The 13,619-nt window shown below is 57.8% G+C and overlaps 1 protein-coding gene and 1 long non-coding RNA gene across 3 annotated transcripts; one reads left to right on the top strand and one right to left on the bottom strand.

The window, feature by feature from the left end:
• Positions 1–3,499: 3,499 nt before the first annotated feature.
• LOC307201688 lies at positions 3,500–6,771 on the top strand. The gene is made up of 3 exons (XR_013832740.1): positions 3,500–3,598; positions 4,116–4,371; positions 6,331–6,771. It is a non-coding gene; the product is annotated as an uncharacterized lncRNA (long non-coding RNA).
• Positions 6,772–8,392: 1,621 nt separating this feature from the next.
• Positions 8,393–12,995, bottom strand: VGF (VGF nerve growth factor inducible). 2 transcript variants are annotated; one of them, XM_079950986.1, is made up of 2 exons: positions 12,907–12,995; positions 8,393–10,345 (listed from the first exon to the last, which is right to left on the bottom strand). In XM_079950986.1, the coding sequence occupies exon 2, from the start codon at positions 10,322–10,324 to the stop codon at positions 8,582–8,584; it is 1,743 nt and encodes a 580-aa protein (XP_079807112.1). In that variant the 5' UTR covers positions 10,325–10,345; positions 12,907–12,995; the 3' UTR covers positions 8,393–8,581. The 2 variants fall into 2 exon arrangements, with proteins under 2 accessions (XP_079807112.1, XP_079807113.1); XM_079950987.1 differs by lacking the exon at positions 12,907–12,995 and adding an exon at positions 12,000–12,099.
• Between the last annotated feature and the right edge of the window lie 624 nt (positions 12,996–13,619).

Genomic DNA, 13,619 nt, shown 5'->3' with positions numbered 1-13,619 from the left:
AGCTGCCCACTGAGATGTGCTTTGCAAGAGTGCAGCTGCCCACTGAGATGAGCTTTGCAAGAGGCCAGCTGCAAACCCAGCTCCTTCAACCGTTCCTCATCAGGCTCGCTTTCCAGACCCTGGATCATCTCGGTCGGACCTGCTCTGCCAATCAACATTCCAGCTTGACAACGCCTTAAAATTTATCACCCATCCTTTGCCAGCAGGTCCCGGTTCTAAAATTCGGAATTGAAAAAGGCTTAAAACAGGTTGCAGCCGCGGGAAGAGGGTGGGCCCTGGAAACACAGACATCTTGGGTGCCCAGGTTCACCAAAACAGAGGTGTTTGGGAGTTGTAGTTTGGGGGCTGCCAGAGGAGACCCACCTTCTGGGGATATTTGAGTTGCCAGGAGGGCATCGAAACACCTGGGGTTGAAGGCCTGCAAGGAAGGAGACAGCCTCTCAGGTATTTGGGGCTTAAGGCGGGCGAGGTTCAGCTTGGGCCCCACCCGGGAGCAAACTGGCAACCCATGGGGGGTTTGTGGCTGCTGTTTGGGACTGGGAGGGGAGAGGAGGGCCGGGAAGAGAGAGAGGGTCAGTGAGGTTTACCTCGCCTGGGCCGGATCACTCCTGCGGAGATCGCTTTATGGGCCGAATCGCATCTCCGTGGATGCGTTTTCTGGCGCTGTGGAAGCGAGTCCCTGCTGTGTCGGTTTTGCACAGCACATGGGGACTCGCCGAGCAGGCAGCTCGGTTGGGGGGCGGCTTGGGGGCCATTTAAACAACCTGTGGGCTGTTTGTGGCCCAGGTGCCACAGGTTCCTGACCCCTGTTCTACGTCAGGGCGGTCCAACCTCCCAGATCAAGTGGGCCACAAAAGTACAGTCGTACCTCTGGTTACGTACTTAATTCGTTCCGGAGGTCCGTTCTTAACCTGAAACTGTTCTTAACCTAAAGCACCACTTTAGCTAATGGGGCCTCCCGCTGCTGCCACCGCGTTGCCGGAGCACAATTTCTGTTCTCATCCTGAAGCAAAGTTCTTAACCCGAGGTACTATTTATGTGTTAGTGGAGTCTGTAACCTGAAGCGTATGTAACCTGAGGTAGCACTGTACTCCCACTCAACCCCTGGGCTGCACACTGCATTTGTCATGGGCGGGAGCAAGTGGGAAATTTTTATGCGCCCTCTGGCCCTTGCACTGCCTTCCCAGTGTCAGATAAGTGGGCTTTGGGAAGGAGGTGCTCAGGACAATGTACGTTTGGGCACATTGGGGTTTTTGGACGAGTGTCGTGGGTGCCCCTCCCTGCCTCTAGCCCTTCCTCTCACACCCCAACCCCCCCCCCCCAGCAGAAAGCTAGAGCACCTCACTTTGGTTTTCCAGGGGATCTGGTTGAAAGTCCGATCTGGCGAATTAAACCCGAGCACACAGAGCTGAACAGCCCTCTTTCAACTTCCTCCTGGAGTTCACAAGGACTTTGTGGGTGCCAGGAATCACAGAATCAGAATTGTGAAGTTGGAAGGGACCTTGAGGGTCATCCGGCCAGCCCCCTGCAATGCGGGAATCTCAGCTTTATTAATATTATTATTACTATTATTATCATTGCCGCTGTATAATGGAGGCCAAGTCCCCTGGCACAATTCCCCTGTGTCCCCTGGCACAGCTTGGCCTCCTGGTCTTAGTGGGCAAGAGGTCACCCCAACAGCCGCCTCAGGCCTGGCTTGTTGGAAGACTAACCCTGCTGTGGCTGCTGGGAGGAAATTTGGGTGGGCTGGGGGTGAATGCAACGTGGGTCTCCTTGGGGCTAGAGGTGGGGAGGAGCAGGAGGGAAGGAAATGCAAAAACCCAAGAGATGGTACAAACTGAGCCCCAAAGCCAGGGGTCAGCAAACTTTTTCAGCAGGGAGCCGGTCCACTGTCCCTCAGACCTTGTGGGGGGCCGGACTATATTTTGAAGGGGGAAAAAGAAGGAATTCCTATGCCCCACAAATAACCCAGAGATGCATTTTATATAAAAGGACACGTTCTACTCATGTAAAAACACGTGGGTCAGATTTAGAAGGCGATTGGGCCGGATCCGGCCCCCTGGCCTTAGTTTGCCTACAGAGGAGGCAACTCCTAAGGTCCCTTCAGCCCCCAATAAAATATCTGAGGTGGGCAGGTGCCCCCAAAGTTGATGGGCATTGCCATTCAAATGGTGTGCGTGCGCACGGCATCTTGCATCGATTATGTCAGGTGGGGCTTACCCCCCCAATATATTTTTTTGAAGTTGGCACCATCGGTGGAGGGGACAGCCAGCTCAACGCGTTTCGCCCAATTTTTGCTAAAGGCCTTCAGAAGGGGTTGGAGAGGACCAGCCTGCATAAATCTCGGGACCCCACAGTTATTAATTAATTAATGTATCTGGGAGGAGACACAGCCAAGATCTCTGCAGGCTGATCTCCCATGGAAGCGTTCACCGAGATCTCTGTAGCTCCAAATCCCGGCTCGGATTAACCCCGGAATAGAAAGACGGGGCGAAACGCCTCGGGCTCCTTCGAAAGTGAAATCCACGTTTTCCCAGCATCCTGAGCCCCGCTCTCTCTGGGTTTTCGCCCTCGACGGAAGCGGGGGAAGGAAGAAAAGGAGCTTCCCCCCGGGACTGGTGTGTGCCCCCTCTCTCTCGCACCCCCCGTTTTCCAGCAGCCCCCCGCTCCATGGAATGCAACAGAGGCACACGGTAATAATGCTCCACATTTTAAAAACAAAAACCCGCGGTTGTTGTGAAATAACCCACAAGCTTCCTGGCTTTTTCTTTCGGAGCAAATCAGGAAATAAATACTGTAAGGGTTTTTTTGGGGGGGAGGGGGCGGCATAGTTTAGAGAAGGGCTTTTTGTGTTTGCTCGCTTATGTTAGAGGTTTCCAGCAAGCGAGCGGGCTAACTCCTGACTCTCCGCAGTGCTGGGGCGATTTCTGCTCCTGAGGACCAGGCAGCCCCCGCTGAGTCTGACTCTCCCCATCTGGCTTCGTCGGGTGGGCTAGCGCTGCCCCGCGCCCCCCTCGGCCTGTGGGACAAAGGGCCGGACCAGCTCAAATTGATCCGACTCTCGGCGAGCGATTTGGCCATTCAGATTCCAGGGGGCGCCCCGTGAGACGCCCAAACCCGCGCCATCTCCCTTCGCTCCTGGTCCTTGTTGCGCCCCCCTAAACCTGGGCGGCCGCTCTCCCCTAAATCGCCCGAGGAAAGGAGCGAGAAAGCGGGGGCGCCGTCGGGGCTTCTCTTGCGACAGTGCAGAAGGACCCCCGACCTTCGTCCAGGGGGCGGCACCGGCAGCAGCAGGAGGAAGGAGCGGGCTCCGCTCTTTGGGACCCGATCCAGCGTCAGGGAGCCTCTTCTTGCCCCTTGAGGAAAGTGTCGGTGGGGCTGGGAGGGGCTCCCGCTCTCCCCACTGGACAGCTGCCCAGGAGACCCTCTCGAGTCCCGCGCCGCAAGTCCCGCGAGACCCTCCCCTCCAGGCCGGCAGGTGGGGTGGGCAGCCGGGAAGGGGGCGGCCCCAGGGGCCAGAGGCGAGGCCCCAGCCCGGAGGCGCCTTTCTGTCCCGCTGCTGCGACGGGTCGGCTCTTCGGGGAGCTTTCCGGCGCGGGTGAGTGGCGGGAGGCGGTGGGGGCTAGTCGCTTCGTTTTGCACTCCTCCGAACCCCCCAACTCCGCCTCCTCGGGTCCGGGCTGTGGCCCTCCAAGGGGGCGGGCGAGGCGACCCTAGCGGGATGGGAAAGTGTGGGGTTCCCATCCGCTGCCTTGGGGAAGGCCTGATTTTTTTGGGGTGGGGGGGACAGGGCTCCTCAGTCCTGAAAGTTGTGGAGGTTCGGCTCGGCCCCCCCCTCCGCCCCGAGGTGCAATTGCGGGGTTGCCTCCTCCAGCTCTGCGCAGAGCGAGCTCAGAATATCCCGTGACTCAGTTGAGGGTCCCGAGGTGCAACGCAGCTCCTCCCCCCCCCCGCCTGAAAGCGCAGCTGTTTCGGGGGGGGGGAGCCGCGGGCGGCTGGACCCCTTAGAACAGTAGTTCACTAGTTCTCAAAACTTTTTTTCTCTGGGCCGCACTTTCACCCAAAAAATTTGCTAGCGCCACGCTGAACTTTTTCGTCGCAGAACGAAAAGAGAGAATTCTAACACAGGACATAGCAGCTTTACGATACGATCACAGACGGGACGTCCAGAAAGGATGAAATAATGCAGCCACACAAGGGCATGAATTTTCCCCAAAATATCATATTGATGGTCCGCCGCTCTTGCCATTGTCTCCTGCCCCGCCCTTCGAGACCCGCTGCCTTCAGCACTTGCAGCAAAAAAATAACCTTGAGCCCCTTTGTTTCTGCACAGATTTTCACAGGTGCACTAAGTGTTATCCTGAGTTACAGGTATGTATATTGGGTGTGTGTGTGCTGGGGAGTGTTTGTGTGTAAACAGGGAGGTCAGAGAGAATTCCGCATTTCTCTTGCCTGTAACCTCTCTGCTTACAATCCCTGCAACAAAACCCCTGTGTATATATATACCTATAATTCAGGATAACACTTAATGGAGCAGATGGAACTGGACTGGGTAAGACTGTGCCATAACATATTTCGTTGTTCTTTCTCAAGCGTGTCTGTGGGTAGGTTCAGCCACCACTCTGTACATGCTCAGAAGCCGATTCTGTTGACCTCTTCCACCTACTCCCTGCCCTTACTCAGCCCCTCTCAGGACCCTTAGAAGAAGCAGGAACTGCTCCTGCTCTCTCAGACAATTTCCCCGGGGTTGCCTTTGCTTTTTGGGCAGGAACACAAATGCATCTTAGACTCTTCCAAAATGTTTTAAATTTGGGAAAGTTTCATCCCACCCGCCTGCCTCCCCGGCTTGAATCATCCTTTGCGTTTTTCTCTGTGAGCTGCCTTGGAGGACTTTTCTAGCTGAAAGGCAGCGCGGGAATAAACTTCAACATGGCCTGGCACGCTTCCAGATGCCAGCTGCTGGAACCGCTGGAGGGGAGAGTCGCTTTGGCACTTCCTGGTTAGCCACAATGCAAGCAGAATGCTGGACGAGTTGGGCCCCTGGCCTGATCCTGCAGCTTCTTGGGATAAGTCCATGCCTCTGCTGGGTGTGGAGGTTACAAGGGGGATTTTTAGGGCTGGGTGATATATTGACATATTGTCCAAAACCAGTTTGAAGTCCATATTGTGATACCAGTTTCATCACTGTTGACCCGGCAAAAGTATCGCAAATCATGATGTGTGTGCGTGTGCTATGCAAAAATCACAATGTGGGGAAACCTGTGAAGCCAGCCAATGTTTCTCTTGGTTCCTTCAGCCCCGGGTAACTCTGCCGTCTCATATGTATTCTGTAGCTGACCTCCTTTGTAATGTTTTATTTTGAAATATTTAAGATAATGTTTTAGTTTTCTGTTAATTATGTTGCCTTGACTGCTGTATACGCTATATTTGACTTTCTTTAGAAATGTTTGGTTCTGGATTGTTTTATTGATGTTTTAAAATGCTGTAAACTGCTTTGAGGTTTTTCTTAAAAATATAAAGCGGTATAGAAATGAAATAAATAATTAATAATAATTCATAATAAAACCTCTGCCATCTCAGCTCTCCCCTGCCTCATGCGGGGGGGGGGGGGGAGTGAATCACAAGAGCAGTGCATGGGAAACTGAAGCCAGCCCATGCCTTATTTCAGACATGGTGATATACCATGGCGTCCTTCTGCTTAGTTGATGATATATTGCAATGGGGTCACGAAGAGTCGGACACAGCTAAACGACGAAACAACAACAACAACAACAACATTGCAATGTTGAAAACCAGACATCACCCAGCCCTAGAGGTTATTGTTAATTTATTTCTAAATTGGGATTTCAAGCCAGGCCTTCCCCATGTGCTCCCAGGGTGGGTTATGTACAGTGCAATGCAAGGATACTGTACAATGCATAATCATTTCTAGGCTGTAAGTCATGCTGCATCAGGAAGAAATGAGAACAGTGGCGAGGGTGGCTGCAACAGGAGGGAGGTTTTTAATCTCATCCTGCGCGCACACACACAGACCAGATACCTGTGCAGAAAGGTGCACCTTAACTTACCATTGAAATGTGGCCGGGTTCTCTTTGGAGGGGGGGGGGTCACGCCACACCTTGAATGCCCCCCCTCCTGCGCCACCACTGACCCTCCAGATCTGCAAATAATGAGAGTAACTCGTAATAAAATAGTTGCTTTTATTTTATAGCAAAACTAGGAATTCCACATGCTATTTACAAGAGGCCAAAGGTGTTTTATTTCAAGTACAACAAAATGGATCAGGACATCGAAACAACTCTTTTTATTATTATTATTATTATTTTACAGGACTGGACGCCACAAAGCGAAGAAACTCGCACACTCTGGGACTGATGCCGGCGGAAGGGGGTTCTTTTTTGGACGCGTGCAGACTGCTTCCTTCACCGCCACCCTCCCCCTCCCCCCCCCCGGCTTGCTCTCCGGAAACCCGCCCTGGTGGACCCTTTCAGGTGCAGCTTTAGATGGTCATGGACTTACACAAGTAGGTATCGATACAGCATGCTCAAAGCCTCCCCCTCTCCAACTTGTTTCTGGGTGTGGGGTGCCTGGGGAGCTCAAGGTGCCCCACGCCTGGGGGCTGGAAGGAACGGCTCGGGGGGCGTGGGAAGAGTTTGTGGTAAGGCAGTTTGTGGTCAGGATCCTCTCTGTCTCTCTTTCTGCTGCCCTGTCCTCCTCCGTCTCAGACAGGGAATCTTTTCGTTCTGGACAGAACTCAGTGGGGAGAGGGGGCAGCAGCAGAGAGCCTCTGGGCCCCCAGCGCTTGAAGGGAAGGAGTGTGCATTTTGTAGCAATTTTGCCTCTTCCACCTGATTTAAGGCGGTATAAACCTCAGCCAGGCTCTGGAGCCAAAAGTCTGCCCCAAGGGGCCGGAAACACCCCCCTGGCTCCTTTTAAACATTGGTTTCAAATTTTATTTAGCTTCCAGCCTGGTTCTTTAGATTCCCATGCCTACTAAGCAGAGGAAAGTTTGGTTTGAGCGGGAGGGTTTGTAAACTGAACACAAGTGAACTGGGTTAATTTAGGTCCGTGAGAATAAGTCCTCCTCTCCTCTCGGAGTATTTGAGGGCAAATACTCCTCAATGTTTGCGGCTTCTCAGCAGCCCTGAATTTCCACACAACTTTCTTTGAACGGGGTTGCAGCCAGGAAATTGGAGTGGGGGGGCACTTCTGTGTGCAGTTTCTGGGTCGCATCTTTTACCCCCTCCGCTTTTGGTAGGCTAAATATTGGATGAGCAAAGAAGGGTAAGGTTTTTAGCAGCTACGTTAGGTTTCCAAAACGTGTGTGTGTGCTTTGAAGGACGGGTTGGACTAGATGACCCTTAGGATTCTGCTATTCTTCTTGTTGCAGATAAAAGGGGTGTTATCTCTGTATCCAGCTGTGTGAGGAGCTTTTGCGGTGCTCAGAGCCTCACTCTAGGCCAGTGTTTCCCAAACTTGGGTCTCCAGCTGTTTCTGTACTACAATCCTTTCCTCTAGCCTTGCTAGCTAGGTATGGTGGGAATTGTAGTCCAAAACCAGCTGGAGACCCAAGTTTGGGAAACATCTGTCTAGGTTTTTGCTAGAGTAAACTACTCCCTGCTGCCCTGCTCAGGGTGCAGGATCAGATCCTCTTGGGTCCTCGCTTTCAGTGCCACCTGGCGGCCTTCATTATCACAAACACCTGGGGAGATGTGGCCACAATTATTAATTCCTCTCTCTCTCTCTCTCTCTCTCTCCCCCCTCTCCATTTTTTTTTTGGGGGGGGGCTCCTCTCTTGAGTGTGCTGTAAAACTGTGCATGTGCATAGCCATGGGGGGTGGGGCAGCTGCCCTCCCTAAATCAAGCAAATCAATAAAAATACTTAACTATCTGAGGTTCTGGCCCCCCTAACATGAAACTTGCCCCCCTAATAAAAATACTGGCTATGCCCATGAAATTGTGCGGTTTTGGGGGTGGGGGGGCTGTTTCCAAAGGGGGCAGGAGGGAGATCCAGACAGAGGTGTGGTTTCAACTGGAAACCCCTTAGGATTTGCTGTGTTACACCTGGAATGCTTGCTATGAGGCTGCCCTGGAGGAAGAAAGGGGGGGTTATTGATAATTTTGCATTGACAGGGTTGCTGCCTGCTCTTTTGTACAGCTGGGACAGGCGGGTGGGGGGGGCGGTCCTGCCCCATGGCTGCATGGGGAGCTCTGACGTGACTCACTGCAGCGGAAAAACAGATGTCCCTCTGTCTGAGCTTTCATTCCCCTCTGGAAGCCAGATATCTGAGATGCGCACCTGATGAGGGTGTGGGCCGGGGGTGGCGGCTTGGTGTCAAGGGTGGGGGGTGAGGAGGCAACCAGGTAGCTGGCTGAGAGGAGGAGGAGGAGGAGGAGGAGGAGGAGGAGGAGGGTGGGGTCGCAACCGGGCGTCCTCCGCGCGGACCTTTCGCTCGCTGGGGGAGACTCTGTTTTCCTGACTCATGCAAGAACCTGAATTTCATGTCGGAAACACGGTGGATGGCAAAGTTTCTTTGGGCGGGGGGCGAGGAGAGGGGCGGAGGGGACCCCCGGGCGGCTCTCACTGGAAAGCCTTGGGGCGCTTCATCAGCATCGTCTCGATGTAGTTCTGCAGCTCCTCGTCCTCGCCGTCCTCCTCCTCCTCCTCGCGGGTCTGGCCGTCGTCGTAGAACTCCTCCCGGGGCACCACGGGGCCGGGGAGCGGGCCGCGGAAGCGCGCGTAGGGCGGAGGCTGGAAAGTCCGCGGGTTGATGTAGTTGGAGATCTTGTTGCTGCCCGCGTAGTTGCTGACGCCGCCGCCGCCGCCGCCTCCTCCTCTATGGCCGCTGCTGCCTCCGCTGGGCCGGGCCGGGTACCATTTGGGCGCCGGATACTCGTCCCCTTTCAGCACCTCGTTCCAGGCCGCCTCGTTCTGCTTGGGGAGGCGGCGGTGGTGGTAGGACTTGTAGTCCGCCGGAGGGTAGTAGGGCTTCTGCGGGGGCCGCGGCTCCGGGCGGTAGACGGCGTAGGCGGGAGCCTTCTTGGGCTTGTTGCGCGCCGGCGGCGGCGGCAGCGGAGGGGCCCCGGGCCCTTTGGCCTTGCTTCCCGCGGGGGCCACGTCGGGGACCTCCTTCTTCTTCTTCTCCACGTTGTTGATGATGTCGATGACGTCGTCGGCGGGCAGGTGCAGTTTGCTGGACAGCTCGATCAGGCGGTCGATGGTGTTGGGGTCGATGTCGTCGTCGTCGTCCTCCTCCTCCTCGACGGGCGCCTCGTTGGAGCGCTTGTCCTCGGCCACGTTGCTCTCTTCATCCTCGAAGAGTAGCCCGCTGCCCTTGCGGCGGATCCCGCCCCGCTGCGGCTGCTCCTCCTTGTCGTCCTCGTCGTCCTCCTGCGCGTTGGCCCCCTGGCGCCCGTCCTCATCCTCCTCGCCGTCCTTCAACAGGTACTGGAGCAGCAGGTCGGAGGCCATGTCCGCCAGGCGCTCCTCCTCGGCCGCCGCCCTCCGCGCCTCCTCCGCCTGGCGCCGGCTCTCGGCCAGCTCCTCGTAGCGCCTCTGCAGGAGCTGGTGCTCCAGGTGCTGCTGCTGGCGCAGCTTGCGCGCCCCGTCCCAGGGCTCTCCTCCCGGGGCCCCCGGGCTGCGCTTGGCGTGCGCCCTCAGCCGCTCGTACTCCTCCAGCTCCTTGAGGACGTCGTCCCGCTCCTGGGGGGCCGGCGGGCCCTGGGGGGGCTCCGCCCTCTTGGCGGCCGAGCTGTAGCGCTGCAGCTCCTCCAGCATGGACTTGAGGGCGTCCAGCTCCTGCTGCCCGAAGCTTCTCTCCCCAGCCTCGCCCTCTTCCTCCTGCTCCTCTTGCTTTCGGCCTCCGTCTTCGCCCGCCTCCCAGCGCGGCCCCTGCGCCTTCTTTTCCGGCTGCTCCTGCGCGTCGGAGCTCTTGGTCTCGCTGCGCACCCGCTCCTCGTTGGCGCCGGGCTCCGGGTTCAGGCTCTGCCCGTCTCTGGGCTTGCCGGCCTCGGCCTGGAGCGCTTGCAGGAGGACCGCGGCCAAGGCTTTGGGGTCCACGTCTTGGAAGAGGTCGCCTTCGTCGGGGCCGCCCCGCTTCTGGTCTTCGGCGCCGAGGGGTCCCTGCAGGATCCCCCGTCCGGCTGGAGAGTCTTCAGGCTGGGGGGACTCACGGTCGTTGTCGCCACCGCCGCCGCCTGGGCGGGCCTCCTCCTCCTGCCCCCTTCCAGTGGGGAGCGCAGCGGCGCGGAGGTGGGACTGCGCCAGGAGGAGGCAGAGAGAGAGAAGCCAGGCAGCTCTGCGAAGGTGGTGAAGGCACGGCATCCTGCCACGCGGAGAGAGGTGCTGAGCAGGGGAGACAGACAAAGGCGAGGTCAGAGCGGCATGAAGTCGAGGAGACCCCCCCTCCCCATTCTCTCTCTCTCTCTTTTCTACACAGCAGGAGACTCTTGATCTCAGGGTTCGAGCCATAGGGCGAAAGAGCGCTGCATTGCAGCGGCTTGGACTGGATGACCCTCGGGTCCCTTTAGAAGTCTATGATTCACGCCCACAGATTGCGTGGCTTTGTGGAAGAGCAAAAACCCCACGTGCCGTGGAATCCTGGGGTTGGGAGGGACCCTGAGGATCATCTAGTCCAGCCCTCTGCAGTGCAGGAATAGGCAGCCGTCCCCTGCAGGGATCGAACCTGCCACCTTGACGTTTTCAGCACCAGGCTCTGACCAGCTGAGCTGAGCTGTGTTATGTTGTTAACACTTTTGCATCTTGCAAGTTTGCCACGGCCTTTGGCGAGACCCACAAACTTAATGAACTTGGAAAACGAAACGGCAGGAGGGGAGGTGCCTCGACCCACAGGCTTTGGAGGGGTCTGGCCGGGCTAGGTGACACAGCCCTGTCACCGAGGAGGGGGTGGCGGGGTCCTCTGGCGAGCAGCTCTCACTTCCCCGAAGGACCAAGCCTCTCTTCCTTATTAGGACTTCCCTTTCTGTGGGGCTGAGCCCCCGCTTTTCCCTCGGAAAATGGTTCCTTCCAGCCCCACACCAGGCGCAGCGCTCCAGCCCTCGTGTTAACGTGGTCCTCTCTCGTCCCCACATCTCTCCCCCGCCCCCCCACTCCCATTTTCTTAAGACCCGGCTGCATCGTGGGGGTTTGTTTCCCCCCGAAGCTCTCGCTGCCTGAGCGGCGGAGAGGCACGTCGTGTACTGTACGCTCGTAATGGGTCTCTCATTGACAATTCCGTGCATCGCCGCCGGATTCCGGGATCCTGCTCGCCTCGTAGGGTTGCCTGCCTGCCTGCCTGCCTGCCTGCAAGCGGTGCGCGCGCGCGCACACACACACCCGGGCAGCTCCTTTCGACAAAACGTCTCTCTCTGCGCGCACGTACAAAACACTACGCCATGCATCTCTCTCTCCTCGCCTCCCCCCCCGCTCACTTTCCCAACTCCGCCGGGGTTGCCAAGGGATGCCACGAGACGGAAGAGCCCGCTCATCGTGCTCAGCAGAGGGAGGGGGGGGTAGGAGGGTGCCGCCACCCCCACTCCTCCGTCGCCAGGACCATCTTCTTGGCACCCGGCTACATTCCTGCATTCTCAGCCTAGGTGTGTTCAATTGGGGGGGGGGCTGCTGTTTATCGGAAGTGCATTTTGAACTGGCAGTTTTATTACCCTCGTTTTTGCCTTTTCCACCAAGCCTAGATTTTCCCCATACTGTGAGGGGAACGAGCAGGCTCTCCCGTCTGAATCGTGCTGTGGAAGAGGGGAGTCTGCGGGGGTCCGCTTGCAGCTAGATCTGGGGTCCCCATAATTCTTTCCCTGCCTCCCACCCACCACCACAATTTCCTGGAGCTGCTCCTAACATCCTCATTTCATCGATTGGGGTGTTCTTTCCTACACCCCGCTATTCGGCTTTATATGGGACCGATGGGATCTTCGTTTCCCCCCACCCCGCATATAAGAGTTATTATAGAACAAAGAAGACCCCTGCTCGCGTTCCCCAAGCCCACCTTTTCTTCCTCAGTTATCTCTCAGCTGTGGGTCACTGGCCTGACTGGTTCTGGGGAAGCGAAAGCGTCGCCCGGCGCCTCCCCACATCAGAGAGAGCGCGCGAAAGACCTGCTGGCTCGTCTCTCGCTCGCTCGCTCCCCCCCCCCTCTCTGCAGTCCCCACACCCACCGCCCACACATGCAGGGGAGGAGATGACTGGCATCCTCAGCTCTGCTGCCGCCGCTCCCTCTGCCGGCTGAGACCCTCCGCTGCCCCCCTCTTTCCCAACAGCCATTCACCTTTAGAAAGCTGACCCCCGCTCCAATGCCGTTGTAGCAGCCCCCGCCCCCCATTTTCAGCCCCTCTGCATAACTTAGCCCCACCCCAGTTTCAAGAGATCCTTCCCAACAACACCCCCGGATTCCTCCCCATCTCCAGCGTTCGCACAATTCCTTTCCAGGTCCCGATTCTTTTCCCCACAAGCGTTTTTCCTTCCCCCGCCCATCCTCAAGTGATAGAATCCCCTGCCCCACATCTGCGTCCGTCTACCTGCCATATCTCGAAGCGGCCGAGCCCCCCCTCCATTTCTCTCTCCCCCTCTACGACCGGCTTCCCCCTGTCGCTAGCGAATGGCGCCCGCCCCTCTTCGGGAACCCCTCCAAGGGGACCATCCTGAGCCCATCTCGGGGCTGCGGGGGGGGGGGGGAGCAGACGCCCTCCTCGCCAACCGGCGGTTCCCATCCTGGAGAGGCGCAGCCGCCGCCTCGCCTTAAACCACCGCTACCGAGCAGCGCTTCCTTCAGCGCCCCCCACCCTCTCTGACCATCCTTCCAGGGATGGGCGAGGCGGGCCGGGGGTTGTCCTCTAGGACCCCCACCCCCTCTCTCCGCCTGTGTAATGACTCTGCAAGGGAGGGGGACGTGTTACCGGCTCCGTGGCAGCTGCGCCGGCCGGGGGTCTCGGGTCCGCCCCACCCCTCTGGAGTCGCTCGGTCCGCCCGCCTGGCTCGGCCCTTTCCCGGCGCCGCTCGCTCGCTGGCTCGTTCGCTGGCTCGCCGGGGCTGCGCTGCCGTTCAGCACCTTGGAGAGCGGCTGGGCTGGGCGGCCGCTTTTGTACTTCCAGCCGGGCCCACGTGGGGGGCCCCATTGACGTCAATGTTCATTCATAAAATTCGAGCACGATTGGAGGGGAGCCCCGCGCCTGCGCAGAACCGGGGGGGTGGAGGAAGAAAAGGAAAAAAAGTCCAGCGAGCGAGCGAGCGAATGGAATGAATGAAGGGGATGAATGGGAAGAGAGTGCAGTGTTGGGTGAATGAATGACTGAAGAAGAATCGGGAGGAGGAGAGAGGGATTCGTGAATGGACCGGCGGGCTGGGAGACGGGCCTGGGGGAGACACGGAGGAAGCCTCGGCTCCAGGGGCCTGGGGGAGGCTTCCCCGCCGCCGCCTCTGGCCGGTGTGGGCGCTCGGGAGCGCGCTGGCGGGCGAAGACCCCTTTGTTCCCAGGCGCCGCTCCGAGAGAACCCCTCTCTCTCCCGCGCCCTTTACCTCGGGGCCGGGGCGCGGAGGGCGCCCTTTGCGGGAGGCGCCTGTGGACGCGCACGCAGGTAACCAGACGAGGTGGGGCGCGCTAGGAGGACGC

The sequence above is a fragment of the Podarcis cretensis genome, assembly GCF_951804945.1.
Source record: "Podarcis cretensis genome assembly, chromosome: 13".
NCBI classification, from domain to species: domain Eukaryota; kingdom Metazoa; phylum Chordata; class Lepidosauria; order Squamata; family Lacertidae; genus Podarcis; species Podarcis cretensis.
The sequence above is the reverse complement of the archived record's forward strand: the minus strand, read 5'-3'. Positions and strand labels throughout refer to the sequence as shown.